The 23,867-nt window shown below is 36.5% G+C and overlaps 1 protein-coding gene across 5 annotated transcripts in view; it reads left to right on the plus strand.

Annotated features, from left to right (window-relative positions):
• Window positions 1-23,867, plus strand: part of GABRB2 (gamma-aminobutyric acid type A receptor beta2 subunit) — a 145,475-nt gene that overhangs the window by 70,518 nt on the left and 51,090 nt on the right. For all 5 annotated transcript variants that reach the window (XM_021410737.1, XM_021410739.1, XM_021410741.1 and 2 more), the window contains exon 7: window positions 7,197-7,279. In XM_021410737.1, coding sequence (XP_021266412.1) covers window positions 7,197-7,279 — 83 coding nt within the window. The remainder of the gene's footprint in view (window positions 1-7,196; window positions 7,280-23,867) is intronic.

The following is a 23,867-nucleotide window of genomic DNA, read 5'->3' on the forward strand; positions in this document are numbered from 1 at the left end:
CTCAGGTAGAGAAGGAAAGATGCTGTCCTAACAGAGGTAAGAGGTTCTACAAGAGAACTGCGGGCATGCAGTTGGTAGAGCTGCAGTAAGTGAGGTAACTGCACTGTAGTGGATCGAATTGTCTGTTTTAGGGAATATTGGGTTGATTATAGAAAGAAAGTAGGAGAGTAAATGAAGAGAGGGTGATTAAAGACTTCGTTTATAGTAATGGTGTAGTTATGTTAGATCAGGGTTAAGAGGAGAAGAAAGAATGGTATGTTTGGAAGTCTTTCTTATCTAAATAATAAAGATACTTAGTGAGTTATTTATTGGGGAAAAAACATGTAGAAAGTACTGGTCTAACTGACATCCTGCTGTCATGTTGGGAGGGAGTGCAGCTATCCTCATGTTCCAGTCTGTGTGGTTGAAATTTTCTAATCATAATTGATTTAATAAGGATTAACCTGTGTCTGTTATTCTGTAGTGCTTTTCAAAATTTCCCTTAATTCTGACAGTTAACTGTCTCCTTGTTTGATTGCTTTTGAAGTACCAATCCCACTTCAGCTCTGGGAGAGTTCGTTTTACTTTTGTCTTCTTATTTTCTGAGGGTTAGAATTTTACAGGTCACTGCTTGGCTTTAAAGGTTCTTGAAAGAAACACGATAATTTCAAGTCTGCCTTACGGATTTTTTTTTTAACTGACTTTTTTTTTCCCTTTTTGGATCTGAGGGGTAATTCTGCTTATGAAGAATCCACATAAATTTAATATTTCTATTGACATTTCCCTGTGGAAAATGAGCCTTCTTATTCTGACTCACAAAAGCTAGAGGAATAGACACTTTGGGCTCTTATCTTGCTTCTTCTGTAAGAATTACTAAATAAGCTGAGATCATAATTCAGCTTTTGCCTTTTCTGCTGAAGGTTGTTTTGACTTTCACGTTAATTTTTAAGTTGGGTAAAAATTTCCTTCTCCACAGTTCTGAAAATGGCTTATTGTCTAATCATCCACTGAATAGACAAGTAATTAGTAATACCATTGGTGATATTTTGTGAGAGGAAAGGGTTTTGCAGGATTCATTCTGTCACAAAATATAAATTAAGAAAATGGAGAATAAATAAATGCAATTTCTTCATAAGATCATTGTCGCTAGCAGAGGATCGAGCTGCAGATTGCATCAGCACCATCCGCCTTGCAGGAAGGTTCCATGAGCAGCTCTGCCCAGCAGTTGTTGGTGATTGGCTTCTGCCGACATTTCTGGGATGGAAAGGAGAAAGTTGCACACTTGTTTCTAAGAAGAACATGATTCTACATTTAGACACAGATTCCTGAGGGAAACAAGACTTCATGCAAGTACGGGCTTTGCAGTATAGGATGGTCGTGCTACTATAGCTGTTACTCTCTAAAGACCCAGTGAACAGGTAGGCTGTAGGCAATTTCATACTAGATGAGCTATTATAATGTGTACTTTTTCTTCTACATTTTTAGCAGTAACATCATCTGCAGAGTCTGTGCACTGAGGCAGTACATATTTTGTGAAGAAGGTACTTTCTTTTTTTTTTTCCTTTAGCTTTACAATTATTTAATTAAGCATTGTATCTTTATCATCCAAGAAGAAAAAATGATAATGTAGGATATGTCTGAAGTTCAGCGTACTGGTTAGAACAAACTAGCAGTTAGGCACTGAGAATTAGACATCGAATCCTTGCAGCTCATTAGAAAGCTCTAGCTCACTTCCAATTCATAATTTCTAAACAGTATGTCAACTATTTTTAAAGAGATTGTAATACATTTTATTCTTTTCATACCCTTATATAAAGTTGAATTCCTTGAAAAAAGAAAAGCAAGCATTATGAATGTTTGTGGTGAAGGTGTTCCATACATTCTGAAAAACATTAAAAATTTTTCTCTTAGAACTTGAAGAATGATAAACTTTTTTTCCTTTTGAAGAGGACACAACTTGTTCAGAGATATTTTGTATATGTGACTTGTTTGCTGCATGCAGAATGACTTGTGCGGAAGCAGCATAAATTTTAAAGAAAAAAATAGCTGCAATTATGCAATTTTTATTGCAGTGCTGGCGTTATCTCGGTGAAGTGGACATGCCATCATTCAAACTGGAATAAGAAACATATTTTGCAAAACGTTTGGAAGTAAATCTTTCAATTTTCTAATGTTAGGCATATAGCAAAAGCGTTATAAACTCTGGAAAAGTAGAGGAGATGGACTGGCTCTTTCGTCCAATGCTGTTTCTTTCACACACTGACTCAGCCACTGTGCTTATGTTGCTTCAATGTTCTGTAAGTCTGATGTTTTTTTTAGGGATCTTCCTTTTATTTATTTATTATTTCTTTTTAAGGGGAGAAATGAAGCGAATGCTGAAAGACAAAGATACATTTCCCTGTGATAAAATATTAAAATTCTGAAGTGCACCTCCTAGTTCTTCTGGTATATCTGTTTCATTGTGTTCCATCGATGTTATCTTCTAGAGGAGCATGTAGTATTTCAGGGAGAGGCTGAGGTTATTGTACCAGAAGATTTTTCTGTTGTGTGTTTTTTGCAGGAATTTGAGTTATGAGCATGATGTTGTGGCTGAGTTTTGGACTCAGGTTTGCAAGCAATGCTATCTAATTTAAAAAACATTTAGAGAGCTATGTGGGGAAAGAGATTGCAGAAAACAAGGCATCACTACACAAATCTTCAGCAAAATCCTGATCCTTCAGAGTCACAATTCTTTTACTACAATAACAGCCAAGTTCTCCAGTTTTGTGTGAGTCTTCTGAACTGATGTTCAAGTAGAACAACAGCCTGTCCTTCACCGGAGAGAAGTAGACTATGAAAGAAAGATCACAGGCATATATATTTACTTTGCTCTGAAAAATCTTGTATGCTTTCTTAATCAACAATCTGAAAAACAAAACATAGATGTCAAAGGTTCTGTATGTGTTTGAATTCCCTGTGTATTGTCAGCTGCAAGAATTCTTCCCTATCTTGTATTTTTTTAGAAAATGTTTTAGCATCATATACTTAGAGTTGTGCCTTCTAGCTTTAACAAGTACACAGTGCTTTCAGGGAGTGCTTAAATATGTGTTGGACAGGAAATAAAGAGAATATTTAAATGTCATTGGGTAGGTAGCCCAAAATGAGCAGGAAAAGCAAGAAAAGTTGGAGCTTAGGTTGAAATATTCTTGACATGCTGAGAAGTAGTATTAGAAGACCATGTATAACAGATTCTGTGTAAACTGAGTATATAATTTCTTTTCAAAGCTATCAACACCAATAAAACCTTTTCTGCATTTTTTGACATTAAACCACACTGAGAAACTATGAACAATTTGAAGTTGAAAGATCTTAACAGTCAGTAGCTGAATGTTTGGCTTTAGTGATGGACTTGTAGAAATATCGCTTGTTTATCCATTGTGAAAGCCAGCACTTAATCTGTGATTGTATAAGGGAAGCCTGTATTTCATGAGAATAAACGAAAGAAAAATTCTGTGAACTCTGTAACTAGCAATAAATGTCTTTTAATTTAAAATTAGATCTGTTATTATTTCTAACAACCTTGAAACGTGTTTAAATCCAGTATTATTGTTCAGGAGAATGATTTATCGCATTGCATTTTTTCCCAGATTGCCACGTAGTTGAAACAGGGTGTGCTTGCTGCTGCTGCCAGTGCTTCCAACTGTCACACAGCAGGGCTGTTTCCGAGAAGCAGAGATGATCAGTGGGTGTTGCTGCAGTACATGGCTTCAGTAACTGATTCTGAGAGAAACAGATAGCAATTCCCAGTCAGTGTGCACAGAACTCTCTGATGAAGTCCATGATAAAGAGCCACAGTCTGTTAAGGAGCATGGTTTCCTTGCAAGCTCTTTGGATCGGTCCTGAAGCTGTTAATGGAGAATCAGATTCTGCCTTGAAATACATGAATCTGAAGTGGAATCTCACAATGCCTTTGACCGGATGTGTGTGCATACATTTGAAGAAAGGGTGAATCCTTGTATTTTCCTGGGCTTCAGCTTTGTCTTTTACTCAGTAGGGTCACAATCTGTCAGTGCTAGAGCAGAGAGTGTATTACGCAGTTCTCATGCTGCCACTCTGCTCAGAGGAGCTATCTGAAATTGTCACCTTCTTACTCATCACTTCTGCTCTGTCAGTAATAGGTCAGAGCTCCTTTCTTCCAGAACAGCAAAAAGTTTCTGCTGCTACTTATTCCCCATAGCTTTGCAGAGCCACTGCAGCTCCAACAGGAATTCGGGTTCTGTCCGTCTCCACGTATCAGTAGCACGGCTGTCCTGTCTCTCAGTGATGTTCTTTATTCTGCGGTGATGTCAAAACTATTTAAGTTACTGTTCTGATTTTCAAATCACACTTGAACTTGCAGGAAGGACAAAATCTATTAGATTTTGAAAAAGTAGCCCCTACGTAGAATTGAAAAAAGAACTACTAACACTACCAGGATGGTATTATTTTCTTCATCACTTAAATTTTGAGGGTTTTAAGAGTTTCTTATGATCTTCAACTCTGATCTGAGAAAGGAGCAGTGCCAGTTTCTGGGTCTTGCATGAAGCATGGAACCTCCTCAGGATTTGGAGTCAAGGGCAAATTTTCAGTTTTCTCTGAAGTAAGTCACCTGAATTATTATGAATTACTGACGCCAGCTTCACTTTCCCTACAAGATATTTGGGGTGCTGCAGATTTCTTGGCACTGAAGACTGGTTCACATCAGTAACAACAGTAAAAGAACTATCACCATGTTTCTCTCTCTCTCTCTCTCTGACAGCAGATAAAAAATTAGTGTATGAGACAGTTCTGTAACATGTTTCATTTCACAGTGTTTCCATGTAGTCTGTTGAGTCACAGTGTAGTTTTTAAAAAGCTTTCATTTTCTCCATTGTTTGTTCTCAAGTTTACATTATACAAAAAAACAAAATCTATATTTTTTTCACTTGTCCAGGCTGTATAAAAAAATATTTGTAATCCTTTTATGGGAATTGAAACAGCTCTGCTCTGAGTAGGAGGTGGTATTCCTGTTTCAAGCATTCCTAACTATAATGAACTGCTGTTTTTTTTTCCTCTGAAAAGGTATAGGTCATGAGTTGTGAATTTAGGATCTTTCTAAAGGTGGTAATTCTTCCATGCACTTTCATTAGTAATACTGTTTAGCTATTCACCATGAATTGCAAGCCATTAATAATTATCAGAAGGTAGTTTTGTTGTTTAAATAATTTTGAAGATGAAAGGTAACTATATCTACTTACCACAGGTGAGAGAAGTCAGGGTAAAAAATATAAGGAGGCGTGAATGGAGGAAAGGACAGATTTCTTATGGGTTAGCATTACAGATAAGAATGAGCAAATGAGTTGAATTTGAAGACGTTATTGAAAACTGCTGTTTTGATTTGATTGAAACTCTGCCTGCTGATGATTTTTATTGCTGTGCTTATTTTGTTTTGTTTTTTTTTTTTTGTTTGTTTGCTTTTATTTTCTTCTTTACTTTTTGATAAGTCACTCAGCCTTTTAGTGATTTGATAACAATGTTCCTACAGAGCTTTTATCCTGGCTGCAGCCTTTGCTCCCTTTTGTGTTATTTGCTGCACCCCATAAATCCTATAGAATAGTTAGAATTGACAGTGCTTGGCTGCTCTATCTGTATAAATGGAAGTTTTGCTGGGGGAGCACTAGTTGCGTTTTTGCCTTCATTTTAAAAGCTTTGGTTTTGTAGACTCCAGTGGGAAGTATTTTTTAAGTGCAGAGAGGTATTAGAAAACTTAGTAGTCAGCCAGGCTGGTATTTCTCATGAAACTTTTGTGCACTTAGAACTTAGTTAAACACTCAGATGTATTCTTCAGTAGTTTGCTTTTATTAAATGCTGGAAGATTTCCGTTCAGGAAGAGACAAAGGATACTTGTTCTTTCCATTGAAGAAATTACAGGGCTGCTTTATTTTTTTTTTTCTTTAATTTTTCTGAAATGACAGCCAAACATTGATAGGCTCAACAGTAAGGACAATACAGAGAAGTATATAGATATATATTAACACTTTTTAAGAGCCTTGTGGAAAGGATTGTTGAAGTCGATGTGGAGTGAATTTTGAGTCTGTCTGAGGCAGTTGTAGTTTTCTGTTTCTAGTGAACAGTAGGAATTAAGGAAGAAGACTGAGATCCATCAAGTGAAAGGTCTCTTTTTGTCAAATTTTTGAGTGTAAAAGAAGTTTTTGAGCAGTTACTGAACAATCTAAATATCTAATATAGAAAATCTTTGTTTCTCTGAGGAGACTGTATAAATTGCCAGGCTTTAGTGTCTGTGCAGAAGGGCTCTTAGCAGATGGAGAGGGAGAGAAGAAAGGCTAGAAACATCTCTGTGCTCTAAATATCCACTTGGAGTATGTGCAGGATATACCTCTTTTGAAGATTGGCAGATGCCAAATAGTAACATCTTTTTAATTGCTACAGCTATTACATGTTCTAAGGAGAAAAAAAAAACAGATTTTTTGTGTACACACTAAGGAAGACTTACAGGTACACAGTTAATAAAATGCTGCTGAGCACTGTGGTTTTATTCATGTTATTATGTTTAGGATTATTCCTCTGTTAGATCTATCCGCAAAAGATTTACTGATGGTACAGATGTTTGTCTCCACATCTGAGACACTTGACCACGTTAAGGTTTGGTGTTATCCAGAGGCCTTAAAAAAAAGGTCTAAACCTTTCATGAAAACATTTCTAACCATGTTTGCTTGTTAGTGAGAAACTAAAATATTACTTCATTTGCAAAGCACTGTTGAACAAAGGAAAGAATAATTAAGTTTCATATGAAGGGATTTGAGTATTAACCCCGGATATGAAGTATGCGTCTTTCTTTGTTCATCCTCTGATTTCTTTTGCTACCTTTCTTTACGACTTCCTTTTTTTGGCTTCTTCAGTATAAAATGGAAGAAATAATGCTATCCTAATTCATGGTGATTTTTTTTCAGGATAAACTGATTGCTGAGTATTAGAGCTTGCAGTACTGTGATAATGTGAATGAAGGGGAATCTGTCTGCTTGCCCACCAGAGTGGCATAACCTTTTTGGAACAGCATTAGTTACAAGTAACCAGCATACACAGTATTTTAGTAAAAATAGGCAAGTGTCTGGAGAAATACATTTTGTTCTTTCAACTGTGTGCAGTCAAAGAAAGATTGGAATGAGGCGCGTTAACAAGCTCTTCTTTTTCCTTCCTAGAATTACAACAACAGCTGCTTGTATGATGGACCTACGGAGATATCCGCTGGATGAACAGAACTGCACGCTGGAGATTGAGAGCTGTAAGTACTTCTGCAAATCCTACTTATTCTGTGGTCAACTGCTTCAGACTTTTTATTTCCGTTTATTTTTATATTTATTTATTTATTTTATATGCTACTAACCTAGTTGTCTCTCTGTCTGACGACATTTAGATCCTTGTAAACACATGCAAAAAAAAAATAGCTTTCCAGATGGATTAGTAATTTGTGGCACAAGGATTAGCAAAAGTTATTCTGCTTTGATGGACAATTTTCAGCTTTAAAAGTCTCCTTGTTGGAGTTCATGTGAGGAGCATGAGGATTATTATCAGTTCTTTATCCTCCCTTACAGCTGAACTATGTTGCAGCTTGTTTCCATTTATAAATGATGGCAAAAGGTTAGGATTGTCTTTTCAATAGGTATGTTATGATTTGTTTTTCTAACCTCCCTCTGTGCTTAAGCATTCAATGCATGCTATGCAACTTATATATCCCGATTTAGTAGCTGATCTCTCTATCAAGATGTTCTCGTAGATAAAAGTTGTGTTGTGAAATAAAATTTCAAATCTCTTTTCACTGAGTAATTTTTAGCGTACGCTAAGTATATCAAATCAAAACAATTCATGATCATTTATATAAAGACAGTGTTGTAAAAATGCAATACTTGATGCTAAATAAGATCTATCATCAGTTTCAAGGTACATGTCCTTTTTCAGGAGAACCGTAGGTAACGGATGGAGTCTATTCTTAAGTTGAATGGGGCAAGCAAATGAAAAATAATGGCCTTAAGATACACTCCACAGAAATGTATTTAAAAATGCCTTATGTATTTAAAAAATTGTATGGGCTTTTTTTTGTGTGTATGTGTGAACAAAGTGATTGTAGCTTATGTAGCAGAGTGGCAAGAGCTTGGAATGGCTGAGCTTCTTTTTACTGTTCTAGAAGTTATTTGAGAACATGATTTGAACTCAAGTCTACTTTTCACTCATTTAATGTAATTTAAAGATATATCAGCAGCTATTCCTGAATTGCACTTATGACACTACTGTTTAATTTACATTCATGTAGTAAGCAAAATGAGTCTTTATCATTAAAGTTCACCCCTTCTCTAGACTGAAATACACGAACATCAAGTGTGATGGACTTTCCTCTTTCAAGAAAGGATAAAATCTTTAGGTTTTTTTGCAGTTAATTATATCATTGTATATTGATGGCATTTGATTCAGAATTCCATACCATCAGCCTCTTACACTGGTAGTGTGTGAGAGAATTTTGTACTGATATAACCATATTTAGGTTTGCAGAGATTCTTGAAGTTGTTGCTCTTGGTATGAAATATACGGTATTCATTACATCATTGAAAAGGAGGATGTTTAATTTCCCAGAGCCATTAAGATGCTCATGGGAAAGCTCCTCTGTGGATCTCTCTCTTAGCACAGTTGTAGCATTACAGAAGTAAAGTGGATTTAAAACAGGATACTGTGTTTAACTGGCCTGCCTTTCATTGCAGTAATAAAGGTCATTAAAGAACGTGGATAGAAGTAGTGCTTGAACTGCACTTTGAAAGAATTTCATGCTGCTTTAGAAAATTATTACTCTTTATATATGTCACTCTGTCCAGGTAAAAATCTGTATAATCTTTATAAATTACTTCAGAGAAAACGCTAGTAGGCAGGTAGAGTAAATAAGACTGAAAGTGACTTTGAGTCATTTTATGCAGATACTCAAGTCATAATCACTGATTAATCTCCATAATCTCCATGCTGAAAGTAGCTTATTTTCTTGGCCTGCTGCTTCTGTTGGACACTTCTTTTACCAATGCTTTCTTGTAATGGTGAGAAAGATTCTAAATTCCATGCCAAGAAGGCATAAAATTATACTCACTGCTTGTGTCAACTGTCCTTTTTTTAATTATTATTTTATTTCAAAGTTAATGTCTTCCTCAGCCCTGCTGTGATCGTTACAATATATCTAAAGAAAGTGGTCATCTCATTGGCTTCATATCATAAAACGTGCGTATGCCATTCCATTTTAGCTTTCTCATATAAGAGCATTCTGTGATTTTATGTTAAAAGAAATGTAGAATTAGCAAATACTAGTTTCTGCAGATGCTGTAGTTTATCATTCTTCTTTAGGAATAACAAGTACCATGAACCATATCCTAAATGAAGTCTCTATTGCATTATGGCATTTACGCTGCCTTTTTTCATCGATGTGGTCCAAGAGCCACCTGTGCCTTTTTTCACAACTGCATAACTTCTGTAGATGGTAGCCTTTCCTGGAACATTACAGTAAGTTTTCCCTTCCTCACCCATCTTCCTGCAGTGGGATCTAGCTCTTGGTAGAAATATTTTTGCATGTCCAAAGAATAAACGACTTAATATTTTATAATGCTCTTCACATAAATCAGTGTTCTTAATTTAGCTGCATACCTCAACATTATCCAGTTCTTCCTATTTTCTGCCTGCATAGTGCCTGTGGATCTTGTTTCATTTGAAATCTGTTCACCCAGAAATACTAACAAAAATTAATGATAACAAAGAAAAACTTATCTGGCAATCATTCTCTAAACTGAACATTAGCTATTCTTTCAGTGCAGTACATTTTCATACACATTATTTATCAATCTTTACTAACTGTTTTCTCTTGGATAGAGCCATAGCAAACATTTTGATGAAGTACAGGTTAGTTGTACTTTGCTTAGAAATGTAGTTATGAACTAGCCAGATCCTTTTTGAGTTTAGCAATGATAGATTTTTATGCCATTTCCATGCCTGTTAATGTCTCTAATGGAATCTTATTTTTTAAATATATAAGTAGCTTGTTTGTGATCATTTTTTGCTTTGCTCAGACTTAAAGGGGGCAGAAATGTACAGAATGTTTGGTTTTCGTAATACATTTCTAAACTTTTACAATGGCTTTTCTATAGTGGTGTAATCTATCCACCCTCCCTTTCTTTTGTTATTTCCCAACACACTACGTTGCAGGTTTATAATACCAGAAGGAAATCAACTTTTCTCTGCATTCATTTCTTAGATTCCCAACTTGGAGACAGCAGAGAGCTTGTTCTTTATTACTTGTATATTGACTTTACTGAGTAAAATGCTTTCCTTTTTGCTTCCTATACCTGCCACTGTAGTTTAAAGGTTAGCTGAGTTTCTGATGATGCTCTTGAAAAATTTTCTCTATCTCCTGCTTTTCCTTTCTATTGAAAGGAATTCCTTAGCAAATCAGCTAAAGGACTAGGGGGAGCTAAAAGGCAAAAAGAAGTACTAGGAAGTTTGCAGAGCACTGGTTTGAATTCATAAAAGTAAATAAAATATCATGTTGCACCTTCTCTAGCATTACAGAGAGAAATGATTGTGATTTGAATGTTTCAAATGTAATTATTCAAGATTAATCTGGTAAATTTGGGCTTCTGTCAGTTTTAATTACATAGTGACATACAAAGACATTAAAGTTCACTTTAGTTCTTTTTTCTCTCATTTCATAATGTGTTTGGCACAGCTATATTTATGTTATATTGGAGTATAATTCAGAATACGCCTGCTGTGTGACAATGATATTTTATGTTTCTTTATTGCTTTTGAATAAACAAGGACACACCAAGTTTCTCCTTGGAAACATATTCTCAGAAACATTTTCTGTAGTGTATTAAAGATGTGGCATTAAAAAAAATGTATTCAAGGCCTACTATCTAAAACCATAGCAAATGGGGCACTCAAAACTGGGAAAAATGGCAGCGTTAGAACAACATGTACAGGAAGGAAGGATGGACTGCTTTGGTGATACATGAAGAATGATTGTTTTGGAGACGTTTACTTAACAGCCAGGGCTGTTTTGATCAGAAATACCTTACAGATTGAATTTTTTTTTTTTTTTTTCAGTATGATGTCAGAAATGCCATGGAAGTACACTAAATAAGATCAGTTAAAAACTTCCATTGGGTAACAATCTAGAAAGAGCCAGGAAGAACTGTGTTAAAAGAATATAATTCCTCCCAGTGGCTGTGTAGCCCAGTATCAAGCACTTTCTAATCAGACTCTCCAAACGCTCATCACCAAAAAAACCAGAACTCATTTTTGCGTGCTGAAGGTGACCTTACAAGCACATTCAAGGTACTGAAAAGAAATTGAAGATGCTTCTTGCTGAAGTACTTTGCAGATGGCTGCTCTGGCTATCAATCAAAGCTATAATCAGGTCACATGGGACAAAGGGTAGAACTCTGGGAGCTGATCAGGTAATGTCTTTTGGGCTAGGGGTGGATGTGCCTGATGCTGAACGAGAGACTCTGCTGTTCCTGAGGGAACAAGTTGTTCAGTAGGGGAGGCTTCTAAGGGAACAAGTCACTTCCAATATTTACATGGTAAGTGGAATGCTGAATGCGTGGTGTTTGGGCTACTGAATATCAGAATCTAAATAGTGGTTCATTTATTATTATTTTCATTTATCAAGCTTAGCAAGTCCCCTTTCTCCCTTGAGACAAGTCTTTTTTTGCATAGTAGGCATTGTACAGGCAAACATGCCTCTAAGAGTAGATGTTGACCTCATTATCAAAGTGCACCTTTTTTCCTTCTTGATTATCATCGATATGTTGGGATGTCTTAATGTCTTAGTTTGGATTTGTAATGTAGATTCCTTGGGACAGGTACTGCAGCCTTTATTTATCCGTAGTAATTTCAAGAGTATCAAGAAGAGAACAAAAGAGGTTTAATTTTTATGGTGTAATGCGTCCTGGCAATGAGAAGGTAATCTGTGACTCCAGTGTGTAGCTGGAGTGATTCAGTAAGTGCAAAAAATAGTACCAACAAAACAGTACATGATTCTTCTGGCTAGTATGAAGAGGGGAAGTTTAGACTAACCATCAGTGCATATGACTGGGGCATGTCCTATACAAGTGAGCTCTCTGCAGTGTTATGATAACTGAGCATGAACAATAACCACTGGGGACTTTGGTCAGGCTTTTCAGACAGGAATTCAAGTAACATCACAGGTGTATTTTTCCTATTTCATTATGCTTACTCTATAAGGAAGTAATGTATCTTATTTTCTTTATTTCTTAGTACACCTTTACAACAGTCTACCTCTTGGAAGCTCTCATAACAAAAATGAGAAGATGTACAGTTTTCAAATGAGCAAAGAATGATGCAGAAATTCTGTACCAGCTTCTTAATGCTGTGAAGCAATCTGGAGTTAAATTTAAAAGGAATCTAATATCCAACCTGTACTTATCAGCACAGGACAATATAGGCAATGTAGTTTTCCACAAAGAAATTCATAGCTTGAAGCTCATTTTTATATCATTCCACAGATAAATGTGGAAAATACATAGAATCATAAAAATTAAGAGATAAAACGCAAATGGTTCTAAAACTTCTGAGCATTTTGCCTTTCATAACTAATCTGAGCAGTGGTAGATTTTTTCCTATGGCACTTAAGGGTGTGTTTTATCAAGGGATGCTAGAAACAAAAAGGACCCATTTTCAGAAAGCCCAGTTTCATTTGCTGAAGTGTATGGAAAAACTAAATGTCTATGAAACCATCTATGATGCTGCAAAAAATGTCAAGAGAAAAGAATGTCATTCTAGCAACTTCTCTGATAATCCTGTTTACAACAAATAATCTAGAAGAGTACAGGGTTGATGGATGTGACACTTTACAGCCCTATTTCCAGAAGGTATTAATTTTTCAAGGTAAATATTCACTTTTTTTCTAAAGTGAGTAGTAGGATCTCTGTTATACTATGACATATTTTAGGTACATATTTTTTATTAACTGATAATTTGTTTGAAAGAAAGAAGTATTGTAAAAAAAATTTATTGGAAAGGATATGTTGAGTATTATTGTATATATTGCGTCCATGCAGCATATCATCTGAGTTCATTGTTTATTGTTCTCATTTGCTTTGGAGTACATATATTTTTAATTAAAAATTTGCTGTACCAAAATTGCTTAAGAGCCTTGATTGAGTCAGTAAGCAATTCAGGCAGAAACTTTGGTGTATGGTGAATCTGTCAGTGATGTTAATTGCTCTACCAAGTTGTAATATTTTGGGGTTAGGCACAAAAACAATTACTGAGTTGAGTGGTAGATTGTTCATGAACGATTTTTCACTAGCTTTCATTTATTTTTGTTATTTTGTACTGGTAGTTCAGATTATTCAAATTGCACCTGTATCCCCCAAAACATGAACTTTTTGCTACTGGATGCAATCCCATTTTCTTAGGTTTTAAATCTATGTAGTATAGAATCCGGAGTTAATATTACCTTATGATAATAGTAGTTCATTTAAAAAGAATTCAGTCACAGTATTATCCAACTTGTGCTAGGGGAATCAGTTGTTATCATCTTCCAATCCAAAAATTGATGTGAGAAAATGCTATTGGAAATTTGCTAGAGCATTACATTGACATGCAAATCATAAAAGGGATACTTCATGAGGAAATTATTATAGTTTTAGAGATATTCCAGGTACATCTATGTATTTGACATACTGCCCAAAAGTATTTGGGCAGAAATTCAAGCTGTATCTTTTATAAATGAAAAATTGGAGCTGTGTTAGAAGTATTTCATACTCTGTCATGATATTTATTTGCTCCAAGTCAAAATTATATGCAAAGACTGTTTTTATTACTGGAAGTTTCATTAAAAATATGTTTTGTAAATATATATATGTATATCTAGGAAGGAATATCTTAGTAGTTGAGAGAATCTTAAAAAATGAAGTTTCAATCATTTATGTTCTATTTAACAAAGGATGGGTTATTTGTTGTGATTCTTTTGGTTTGTTTGTTTAGGCTCATAATTTAGGTCTGTTGTTTTCAGTGTCACTTTTAATAGGGCAAAAGAGAAGTCAGTAAGTAGATTATTAATATATGTTTTTATTTCAAGATATTTTTCTGGAATAACTCAAGAGGGAAGGGACATCAGGGGGTCTCAAGTCCAACCTCCTGTTCAAAACAAGGTCAAGTCTGACATCAGACTACATTGATAAGGATTCTGTTCAGTCTAGTCTTGAAAAATCTCAAAAGATGGAGAATGGAAAACTTCTCTAGGCAACCTGTTCCAGTGTCTGACCTTAAAAGTGAAGAAGTTTAATTGCAACTTTAGAAATTGACCAGATTTTGTATCTTGTTTATCTTGTCCTAACATGCTACATTTGTATTAATCTGAAATAGAATGCAAGTGTTGTGAAAATTGTACAATAAAATTATAATTTATAAGTTAACAAATGAATGATAATATCATAAGAATGCTTTGAATAAATTAATATATTGTAGTCCTGTAATTCTACAAAAGTATCTTTGCATTAATTAGTTAAACTGTATGCTTTTCTTTGTTTGCAATCTCCTGGTCCATCTCTCTTGATCAAATTATTGAGAAATCTTCCCACTATATGGACTTAAGTATCTCTGTGTAATCATCCTCACAGAATCATAGAATGGCTTAGGTTGGAGGGGGACCTTAAAGATTTGTCTAGTTCCAATCCCCCTGCCATGGACATGGCTGCCAACCACCAGATCAGGCTGCCCAGGATTCCATCCCACCCAGCCTTGAATGCCTCTGGAGTCGGCATCCACAACCTCTCTAAGCAACCTGTTACAACATCTCACCAGCCTCTGAGTAAAGCTTTCTTCCTAACTCCTAACCTAAATCTCCCCTCTTTTAGTTTAAAGCCATTCCCCCTTGTCCTATCACTATCAGACTGTGTAAAAAGTTGGTCCTCCTCCTGCTAGTAAGCTCCCTTTAAGTACTGGAAGGCCCTATTGAGGTCTCCCCAGAACTTTCCCTTCTCCAACCTAAACGAACCTACTTCTGTCAACCTATCTTCATAGGAGAGGTGCTCTAGCCATTTGATCATCTTCACAACTCTGCTCTGGACCCTCTCCAACAGCTCCACATCCTTCTTGTGCTGGGAGCCCCAGTCCTGGACACAGTACTCTAGATCGGGCCTCACAAGGACAGAGTAGAGGGGAACAATCTCCTCCCTCACCCTGCTGCCACCCCTTGGTTGATGCAGCCCAGGATAGTGTTGGCCTTCTGGGCTGCAAGCACGCATTGCTGGCTGGACATCCTGCAAGTCCTTCTCTGCAGGGCTGTTCTCAAGGAATTATTTCTCCCAGTCTGTACTTGTATCTGGGATTGCCTCGACCCATGTGTAACACCTTGCACTTGGTTCTGTTAAACCTCATTAGACTCATGAGTGCCACTTTTTGAGTGTGTCCAGGTCCCTATGGATGGCATCCCTCCCTTCTACTGTGTCAACACCACCACTCAGCTTAGTGTCATCAGCAAACTTGCTGAAGGTACGCTTAATCCCACTACTTATGTCATTGATAAAGATGTTGAAGAGTACTGGTTCTAGGACAGACCACTGAGAGACAGTATTCGTAACTGATCTCCATCTGGATACAGAGCTATTGACAACAATTCTCTGGCTACGACCATCTGACCCATTCCTTATCCACTGAGCAGTTCACTCCAGAAAATCCATATCTTTCCAATTTAGAGATGAGGATGTGGTGTGGGACCATGTCAAAGGCCTTACACAAGTCCAGGTAGATGACATCAGTTCCTCTTCCTTTGTCCATCGATGCCATCTCTCCATCATAGAATACCACCAGATTGGTCAGGCACAATCTGCCCTTGATGAAACCAAGCTGGCTGTCTTGGATCAACTCATCATCTTGCATGTTCTTTATCATCTCTTCCAGGAGGATCCACTCCATGATCTTCCCAGGCACAAAGGTGAGACTCACCGGCCTGTAGTTCCCTGAGACTTCCTTTCTTCCTTTCTTGAATATGGGAATATTCTCAATCTTGTTATGATTTAAAAGTTCTGAAAATAAGGATTCTTTTACTCAGGAATAATGAGAAATTTCTGAAGAACATCTGACTGGGTAAAAAGTTTCTATCTGTATAAACATTTAAAAGGCAATTTTTTGTTTTGCAGTTGCACAATGTATAAGTCATCTTTATTGTGTATGGGGCACAGATATGGATAGTCTGTTCTGCAGGAATGTATTGCAAATAAATGTATAGCTTTGAAATTTGTGGTATGTCATATTTATACTTTTCAGCAGCAGAACAATTGGCTACTTATACTCAACATCATATGGCTTTGGCTCACCTTGTGGTTGATGTAGCAAGAATTTGAGAAGTTATGTGAGCCTAGGCAAAAATCTTGTATGGTAACAGGGCAACATAGCAGGAAAAACAAAAAGAAAGAAACAAGGAATTGATGGATGTCAGTATTAAGACATAAAAATATACCTTTCCTGTTTGACATTATGTGTGAAGGTACTGTGCTCTAGATAAGATTACACAATATTGGAAATAACTCAGTAGTAATCTGCAGTTGTCAGAAATGGAATTAAATACCTTGCTGCAGTCATGGTATTTTATTGATTTGTGAAAGATGATTATCTAAGGACTTGATGGTTTCTGAATAACCCAATAAAATTGTTTCCTGGTAAAATCATGGATCTTATTCTTTTCTCTGAGATTGTTAACTGTCAATCAGCATGTATTAGAAATGCATATGTGTTCAATAGCAGACACAGCTTTTTTCAAGGCACAGACTTGTGGGCTGCTGCAAGAACTAGCTTCATTAAAGCATAGCAGATGCACATATTTTACTCTATGGGAGCTCATCTGTACACATCTGGTGCTCTCCAAGAAGGCAGGAATTTTCCTCCCCACTACAGCCTGGAATCATCATGCCTTTTGAACAGCTCGCTTCTGGAAGACTGAAGTTTATCAAAATGTTACACAGACAACCTGAGACTGAAATGCTGGTAAGTTGAATTTTGCTTGTGAATTTTGTTTTTATTATTTTTTTTATTATTATTATTAGTGTCTGAACCTCTGTAACCTGTTACCTGAGAGGTTTTCTGTCACTGTTTTGGGGAAATTCTGTAAAGGGTCAAAAAACACAACAGTAGATCCTTTTTTTTTTTTTTTTTTTTTCCCTATTTACCTATAGTTCCTCTCTGTCTTCTTCTCTATGCAGAGCCAAGATCAGTGATATCAACACTAATATCAGTAACTCAGTCAGAATTGTCCTAGGTGTGTCATTGACGCCAAGAGCCTTCTCATTCTTTTTTCACAACTAACGCAATATGGATGGCAGCAGATAATCATCAAAGGAATGGATAATGCTGCAAGTGTAATGTTTTTACACTGTAAGTTTCTTACTTTGCTGTGGCATACTTGGTGTTAGTGGTTCTGTGTGCGTATACTAATGAGTATTCTTTTCCCTTCAGTTTTCAAGAGTAACCTTCTGCAAGTCCAGAGAGACCTACAATCTTATTAGGTAAATGCATGTTACTTTTCTTCTGCAAAACATAGCTAGGTTCTTATCAAAGTTTGTTCTCTTGCTTATCAAGATGAACTTCCACTCATCTCTGGTTTGTTTGTTTGTTTGCAGTTATGGAAAGGATTAAAGGAGAGGATTTTACAGTTTTCTCTGAGGACTGAAAAACGTACATCTTGCTGTATGTCTAAAATTCTTATTTTACCCTAAAATTTGTTATGTACAGTATAGCCTCGTGTTTGTACTTCACAATGACACCTCCTGTACTGCTGGTAATACTTCTGAATTGATTGTAGGGGTATGGGAAAACTTACTTTCATTATAAAATTATTTGAGAAATATTTTAACTTTTTAAAAAAATAAAACTGAGTTTTTAACTGATGTCTGTGTGTTTCACTATGTGTATAAAGGAATTCTAAACATAGTAAAACATGGGAAACTTTAAGTCTGCTAAGATTGGAATCCCTGCCAGTTATTTTTGTATTTATTTCTATTCCAACTCAAAAATTCCTCTTTTTATTTTGGATGAGAGACATTGAATATTATGCAAATATATGGCATCTGAGCTGTGTACATCATTATCAATTTGTGCTATCGAGTGATGCACGTACAGACTTACAGTCATCTTTCTTCTTTGAAGAGTTACCTTTATGTAAATGAGCAGTGTGCTCCTTTTTGCACACATTGGTATATGTACTAGCTCTTATTTGGCCTTGATACTGTATTCAGGGCCACATTGTTCTGTGGCCCGATGCCAGCTTGCTTTTGGTCTTAAGGGATACCAAGAATATGCTTGATAAATTAGGTCATTATGTCTGTTGTAAATGGCATGTCCATCCTTTTTTACTGAACATTAAATTGTAGATATATGCGTGTAACTATCACTTAAAGATGATTTTCATTGTTTTAATAGCCATATAGGAACAGGCATATTAGCAGTGGTCTCATACTTAGAAAATATCTTAAAATTAGTTGCTTATTAGAATAGCACATGTGGGAACAGTATCTTGCCTTTTTTATAGCTGGAGCATAACAAAAAGAGATTTGGGTCATGAACTAACTCTGAAGGTGAACTAAAGTTGGGGGCTGTGGCAGGGTCAGAGAATTACTGGTTTGCAAGGTGGTGTACTAAGTCAAGGAATGTTTCAGACTCTGCCTATGAAATGTATAACCAGTTTGGTATTTCGTCTTAGAAGCGGATGAAATCAGCTATAATACCTTTCCATGTCAGTATGCTTAATGGAAAAATGTCATGTTGAGACAAGCGTATGCTGAGACAAAACAGAGATCTGAACATGTGATGGAGATAGATGTTTGGTCATGGGCTCCAGAATAATAAAAATGATCATATAATTCCAGTTTTCTTGAAGTTTAGGATTACGAGATTAGCAAAATGTAGCCATTGTCATTGTAGAGTGGCTCTCTGGAATCTCATCCAGGGGTTTGATGACTGGATGTCCTTTAGGTGATTCTAGTTTAGTGTTTCCTCAAACCCAGTTGCAAACAAAGCCAGAATTTCTGTGTTTTAGTGTCTGATTTATTGTCTTTATTATGAAGTGATATTTATCGTACATTTGAGTAAGATTTGATGTCTGGGGTCATGCTGGAATTTCTCATCATTTATTTTTTTTCTGGGTATGAAATATGCTGTTGCCAGAGGAAAGATCTCTCTTGAGAAGGCGAGTGTGGTTGCTGTTCCTGCTGGAGAATAAGCCAGCACCTCCAACTGAGTATAGCTATTGTGACCACGGAGAAACCAAACAGTAAAGAATAGAAAAGCATCATCTTGAATTAATACAGCAGTGTTAAGATAGATGTTTTGGATACAAGCAAGATACCAGGTTATGCAGAAACTATGTGATTTTGTGAAATTATTTGCTCCTATAGGGAAAATACAGTCCTTTTGAATGCAGCATGTTTTCTTTAAATACAGGGATTTAGGCAACCTAGAGCAGCTGCTTGTTTATGTGTTTTGTTTTTCTTTTTTAAATCCCTTTTTCCCTTCAGGGATTTGGATGATTGTAGAAAGTATTTTGGCCAGAAGGTAGAGTAAAGCTCACTGGGGAGACTCCAGCTGGGACTGAAAACACAGCATTGTTGGTTCCACATGATCACGAGTTAACATGAGGCCACTTGACCAGCCAAAAATGAGCTCAGTCTGTTAGAAAGGAGATAATACCTTCTTTTAAGTGTTATTCTTAAAGGCCTATCTTGCAGTTATGACAAATATATCTCCAAATTTTCTAATTTTCTCGTGAATATTGACTATTTCAGAAGGTGTCTGACCTTCGAGGAAGTAAGCTCAGCTATCAGCTCAAGTGCTATCATCCCTGGTGAGTAATTCTCACTGCTTCCAAAGGAAGGATAAATGTAAGCCTTAAATAATAATGAAGATGATGAGTAGGCAAGCCTCTTAGTTAGAGCTTTCCTTATCTAAATTATTTTTCCAATCGTGATAAAAATATCAAAGTATACATTAAAAATATCTGAGCAAAATATCAGAATTGGTTGCACAGAGGAAGATAATTAGCAGATAGTGTGCATCTCTTCTTACAGAGTCAAAGAAGAAGGGCAGATGAACTGATGTGGAGCTCTGCATTCTTTAACCTAGACTATTTTCAGCCCTTTGGTAAGCGGTATCTGTCCACTGTATTGCGACTCTGCAAAAAGGAGAATCTAACAGTAATTCTGTGTTATTTTCTACAGTGCACGTGGAGCTTTAAAGTTCTGATTTTAGCTGTGATGGAAATGGCTGATGCTAGTATAGTTTCCCATTCAATATGGATGGAGGAGTGAATGGTATAGAGATGCAGTCCTTACTTCATGAAAATCTGACCCAAATAAACAGTAAGAGCAAGCTTTTACTATGTTTATATGAGATGTCTTCATCTAAAGACATTATTGCAACTAGAACAAATGGTCTGAAAGTACCTTTCATGAGCTGAATGTGTCTGATCTCTTGTAATACATATTATTGTTTGTGTGTGGTGACAACTACAGCCTTTCACAAATACAGTTCTGTTCCAAAAACTTGTTTGAGAATGGGAAAACACTGACATCTAAATCAAGATATTAAGGTTTTCCTGCAGGAGCATTCTGCTGTCTTTGGTGTGATATAGTGTGTAAATGATGTTTTTCTTGTACTGTCCATTCAGAGAAGAACTTGTACAATCTCTTCCAGATATTTAATGTTAGAGTCAAAGTTGAACTTTGAACTTCCTTCTGGAGAAAGCACTTCTTGGTGCTAGGTATCATCCTTAAAGGGATACATCTACAGTGGCTATATAAGTAGGTTCCCAGTTTTTGCATCAGTGCCTCAGTGTACGCAACATAAAATCCTTCTCAACATTTCCAAATGGGTCGGCATAACCATTTGAAAGTACAGTGTTACAATTAAGGGAAGAAAAGCAAAAATAAATGTCGCATTTCTGCTTGTTGAGGCTAGTGTGGAGAGGTTGTGGGTTATATGTGAAATTTCTGAGATATCTGTTTTGCAAGGATAGATATACTGGTTTGTGAAAGCATGACTGCACTTCAGTAAAACTTGGTAATGGCTTAGTATTTCATCTGTAGGACATAGATTCATTCCTCACCCATTTTTACCTATCTTTATGCACTACAGAACTTATCTGAAAACTGATGGTAATAAAAAGTGGGAAAAAAATGTTCTGTTACTCTGAGACTATTTCAAGAAAGAAAAGTAGTCCTATTGGAATTGATGCCTTATATGCCTCAGAGAGTACTCCCTATTTTGAACATGAAGAAAAGCAAGATCTCAGAAGACTAGCCCAATCAGTTTAAAGGTTATATATGGTTAAGATTGCCAACAACAAGTATAAACAGATAGTTTACATGTAAAGTATTAAACCTGTGGTTTTATAGCCCACTGTCGTACTTTGTAACAAGTACAAATTTACCTTCATTTGACCTTTTTACATATACTTACTGCATTCCTAACACTCAAAAGATGCTTTTTAGGATCTTACTCCAGATTGTCTGCTTCAGTGGCCTGCATATTTCTCCTCCGTTGTTTTATAACTTTTTTCTCTGATCCTGTGTTTACTTTTTAAATTCAGTTTTTGTTCTCTTCCTTTTTAAGTGGCCAGTGTTAATTTCTCCATCTCTTTAATAAAAGAGCCTCTAAAGTTCCAAGCTTAGAACCTCAGAGTCACCAAGAAAGCCTGTTCTTGCTTATTTAATCCCCAGTGGACTAAATGCAGGGGAACAGTTGACTCAACCAGCTTTTTCTGGTATAAGAGAAAACTGGAGCGATCACAAGCCTCTTCAGCAACAAACGTCTTGCCACGTATCTGTAAAACTCCTGCCACTCTTAAAGCATCTAGATTCTTTGAAACTTTCATTAAGTTCGTATGGACTTGCAGCCTAAGAATTTGGTGATAGATCCTACAATGTCAGGATGGCAGACTAGCACTAACTAAGCTGATTTTTTTTTTCCATCTGTTGTAAACCAAGTTGATTACTCTCATGTTCTCATGTTATTCCTAGACCTGTTTGTTTGTTACTTTAATTCCTTAAGATCTATACTGTAACTTGAGGCATGTTAAATGTTTTGTGAAGCATGTCCACATCCACGTATGAACAAATCTGAAACTTTTTATTGGATGCTTTACTCATTGAATTTTCCATAGAAGTGATTCTGGGCTGCTTGGATTTCTGATCGTCCTTGTTTTCTATCACCATTTTCTTTAATAGGAATAAACACATACTTCTCTGTATGTATCTCTTGAGTGCATTAGTAAGACGCACTCCCCTCTGAAGGGATATTCCTAGGTTTTTCCTAACTACATTTAGTGATATATCTGGACTCAGCACTGGTGCAAATATGAAGACTTGTGTATTTCTGTGTATCTACCTTGCCATATTATGGGCATGAGTTCTGACTGCTGACGGTTTCCTCCTGAACCTATGATTATTTGTTTTCTAAATTCTTGTGTTGAAACAGGGGATTGTCCTCCTTTTTCCAAACCATGTTTAACAAAGCATGCACCAGAGTAGTTGCAAAGCTGGCAGCACAGTGAGACCTTGCACCCTCTGCTGCCAACTGAGGAGGCCTTGAGGCTGCTTCCAGCACAGTGGCATCGTTAGAGGCACAGTCTCCAGAGAAAAATCACCTCTGGGCACTCACAGTAAGAGCTGGAAATGCTGATGTTTTTAAATGAGCAACAGAACGATTTGTTCAATTATTATTTTTTAAACTTAAGTCTGCAAAACTGGTCCAGTGTATCCTTTTTCCCTCTACAGCTCCCTACAGCGCAAATATTTTCTATTTGTGTGACCATCTTTTCATTTTTGAACCTAGCATTCCTTTTCATGAGCGGATCCCATGTGGTGGTGCCTAGACCACTTCTGAACAGCAAAGTAGTTTGCTGGAGGCAGTAGATGTCCTATATTTTGACATTAATAAGGTTTCCGACATTGACTCAAACGACTTTCTTATAAACAATGTGGGAAAACACAGATCAGAGGGAACCACATTTGGAAAACAGCACAAAGAACATGATTATGGAGTTTACTGGAGGGAAACAATTTTGAATCAAGTCCGTCTTCAGTGTTTTCATTAATGATCTGAAAATAATGAAACATGCCTAAACCTTTAAGCAGCTTGAAGGACAGAATTAGGTTTTAAAGGATCTCAGCTAGCTGGAGAGGTGGCCTGAAAATATGAAATTCCAAATTTTACACATAGTGGTGGCACCTCAGAACTGGGAAAGGACTAGCTAGTTGGCAGGCCCTTGCTGGGGTGAGGGGTGAACATAACAGCAAAAGAAGAAACCCCAAACAAAAAGAATGAAGTAACCCTGGGGAGATACCATAGAGAACAGTGATTCTTTATAAGCAGAGATCCCTCATAAGCAGTAAAGGTAGTTTTGATCTGTTTTCCAGTCGAAGGTCTTCTGCACTTTCTACATGCGATGACACAGACTTCCTCCTGAGATCCAAAGATCAGTAACAATAAGTGTTTTGCTGTTGTGTTGGGCAATACTTCAGTATGCATCAATCTTTTGGTATTTGCAGCTGTAGAACACGTTCAGGTCTGTAGGATCAGACTTTGTAAATTTGTGTTGAGTTTACCTCTAAAATAGCCCTGGAAAATAAGTATTATGTCTGAATTACCTTGTGTGTATGATTTCTATGCTCTGAAAACAGCTTAAGAGGAGACGAGTACTAACGGATTTTTTCCTGTAGAAAAATAATCAACTGTAGACATGATCTGGCTTCATTACATTGTGTGTGTTATTCATTGTTTCTTTTGCTTTTGAGAGTAAAATGAAAAGCTCATTAACACTTAACGAT

Source organism: Numida meleagris, chromosome 12, assembly GCF_002078875.1.
Source record: "Numida meleagris isolate 19003 breed g44 Domestic line chromosome 12, NumMel1.0, whole genome shotgun sequence".
Classification (NCBI taxonomy): domain Eukaryota; kingdom Metazoa; phylum Chordata; class Aves; order Galliformes; family Numididae; genus Numida; species Numida meleagris.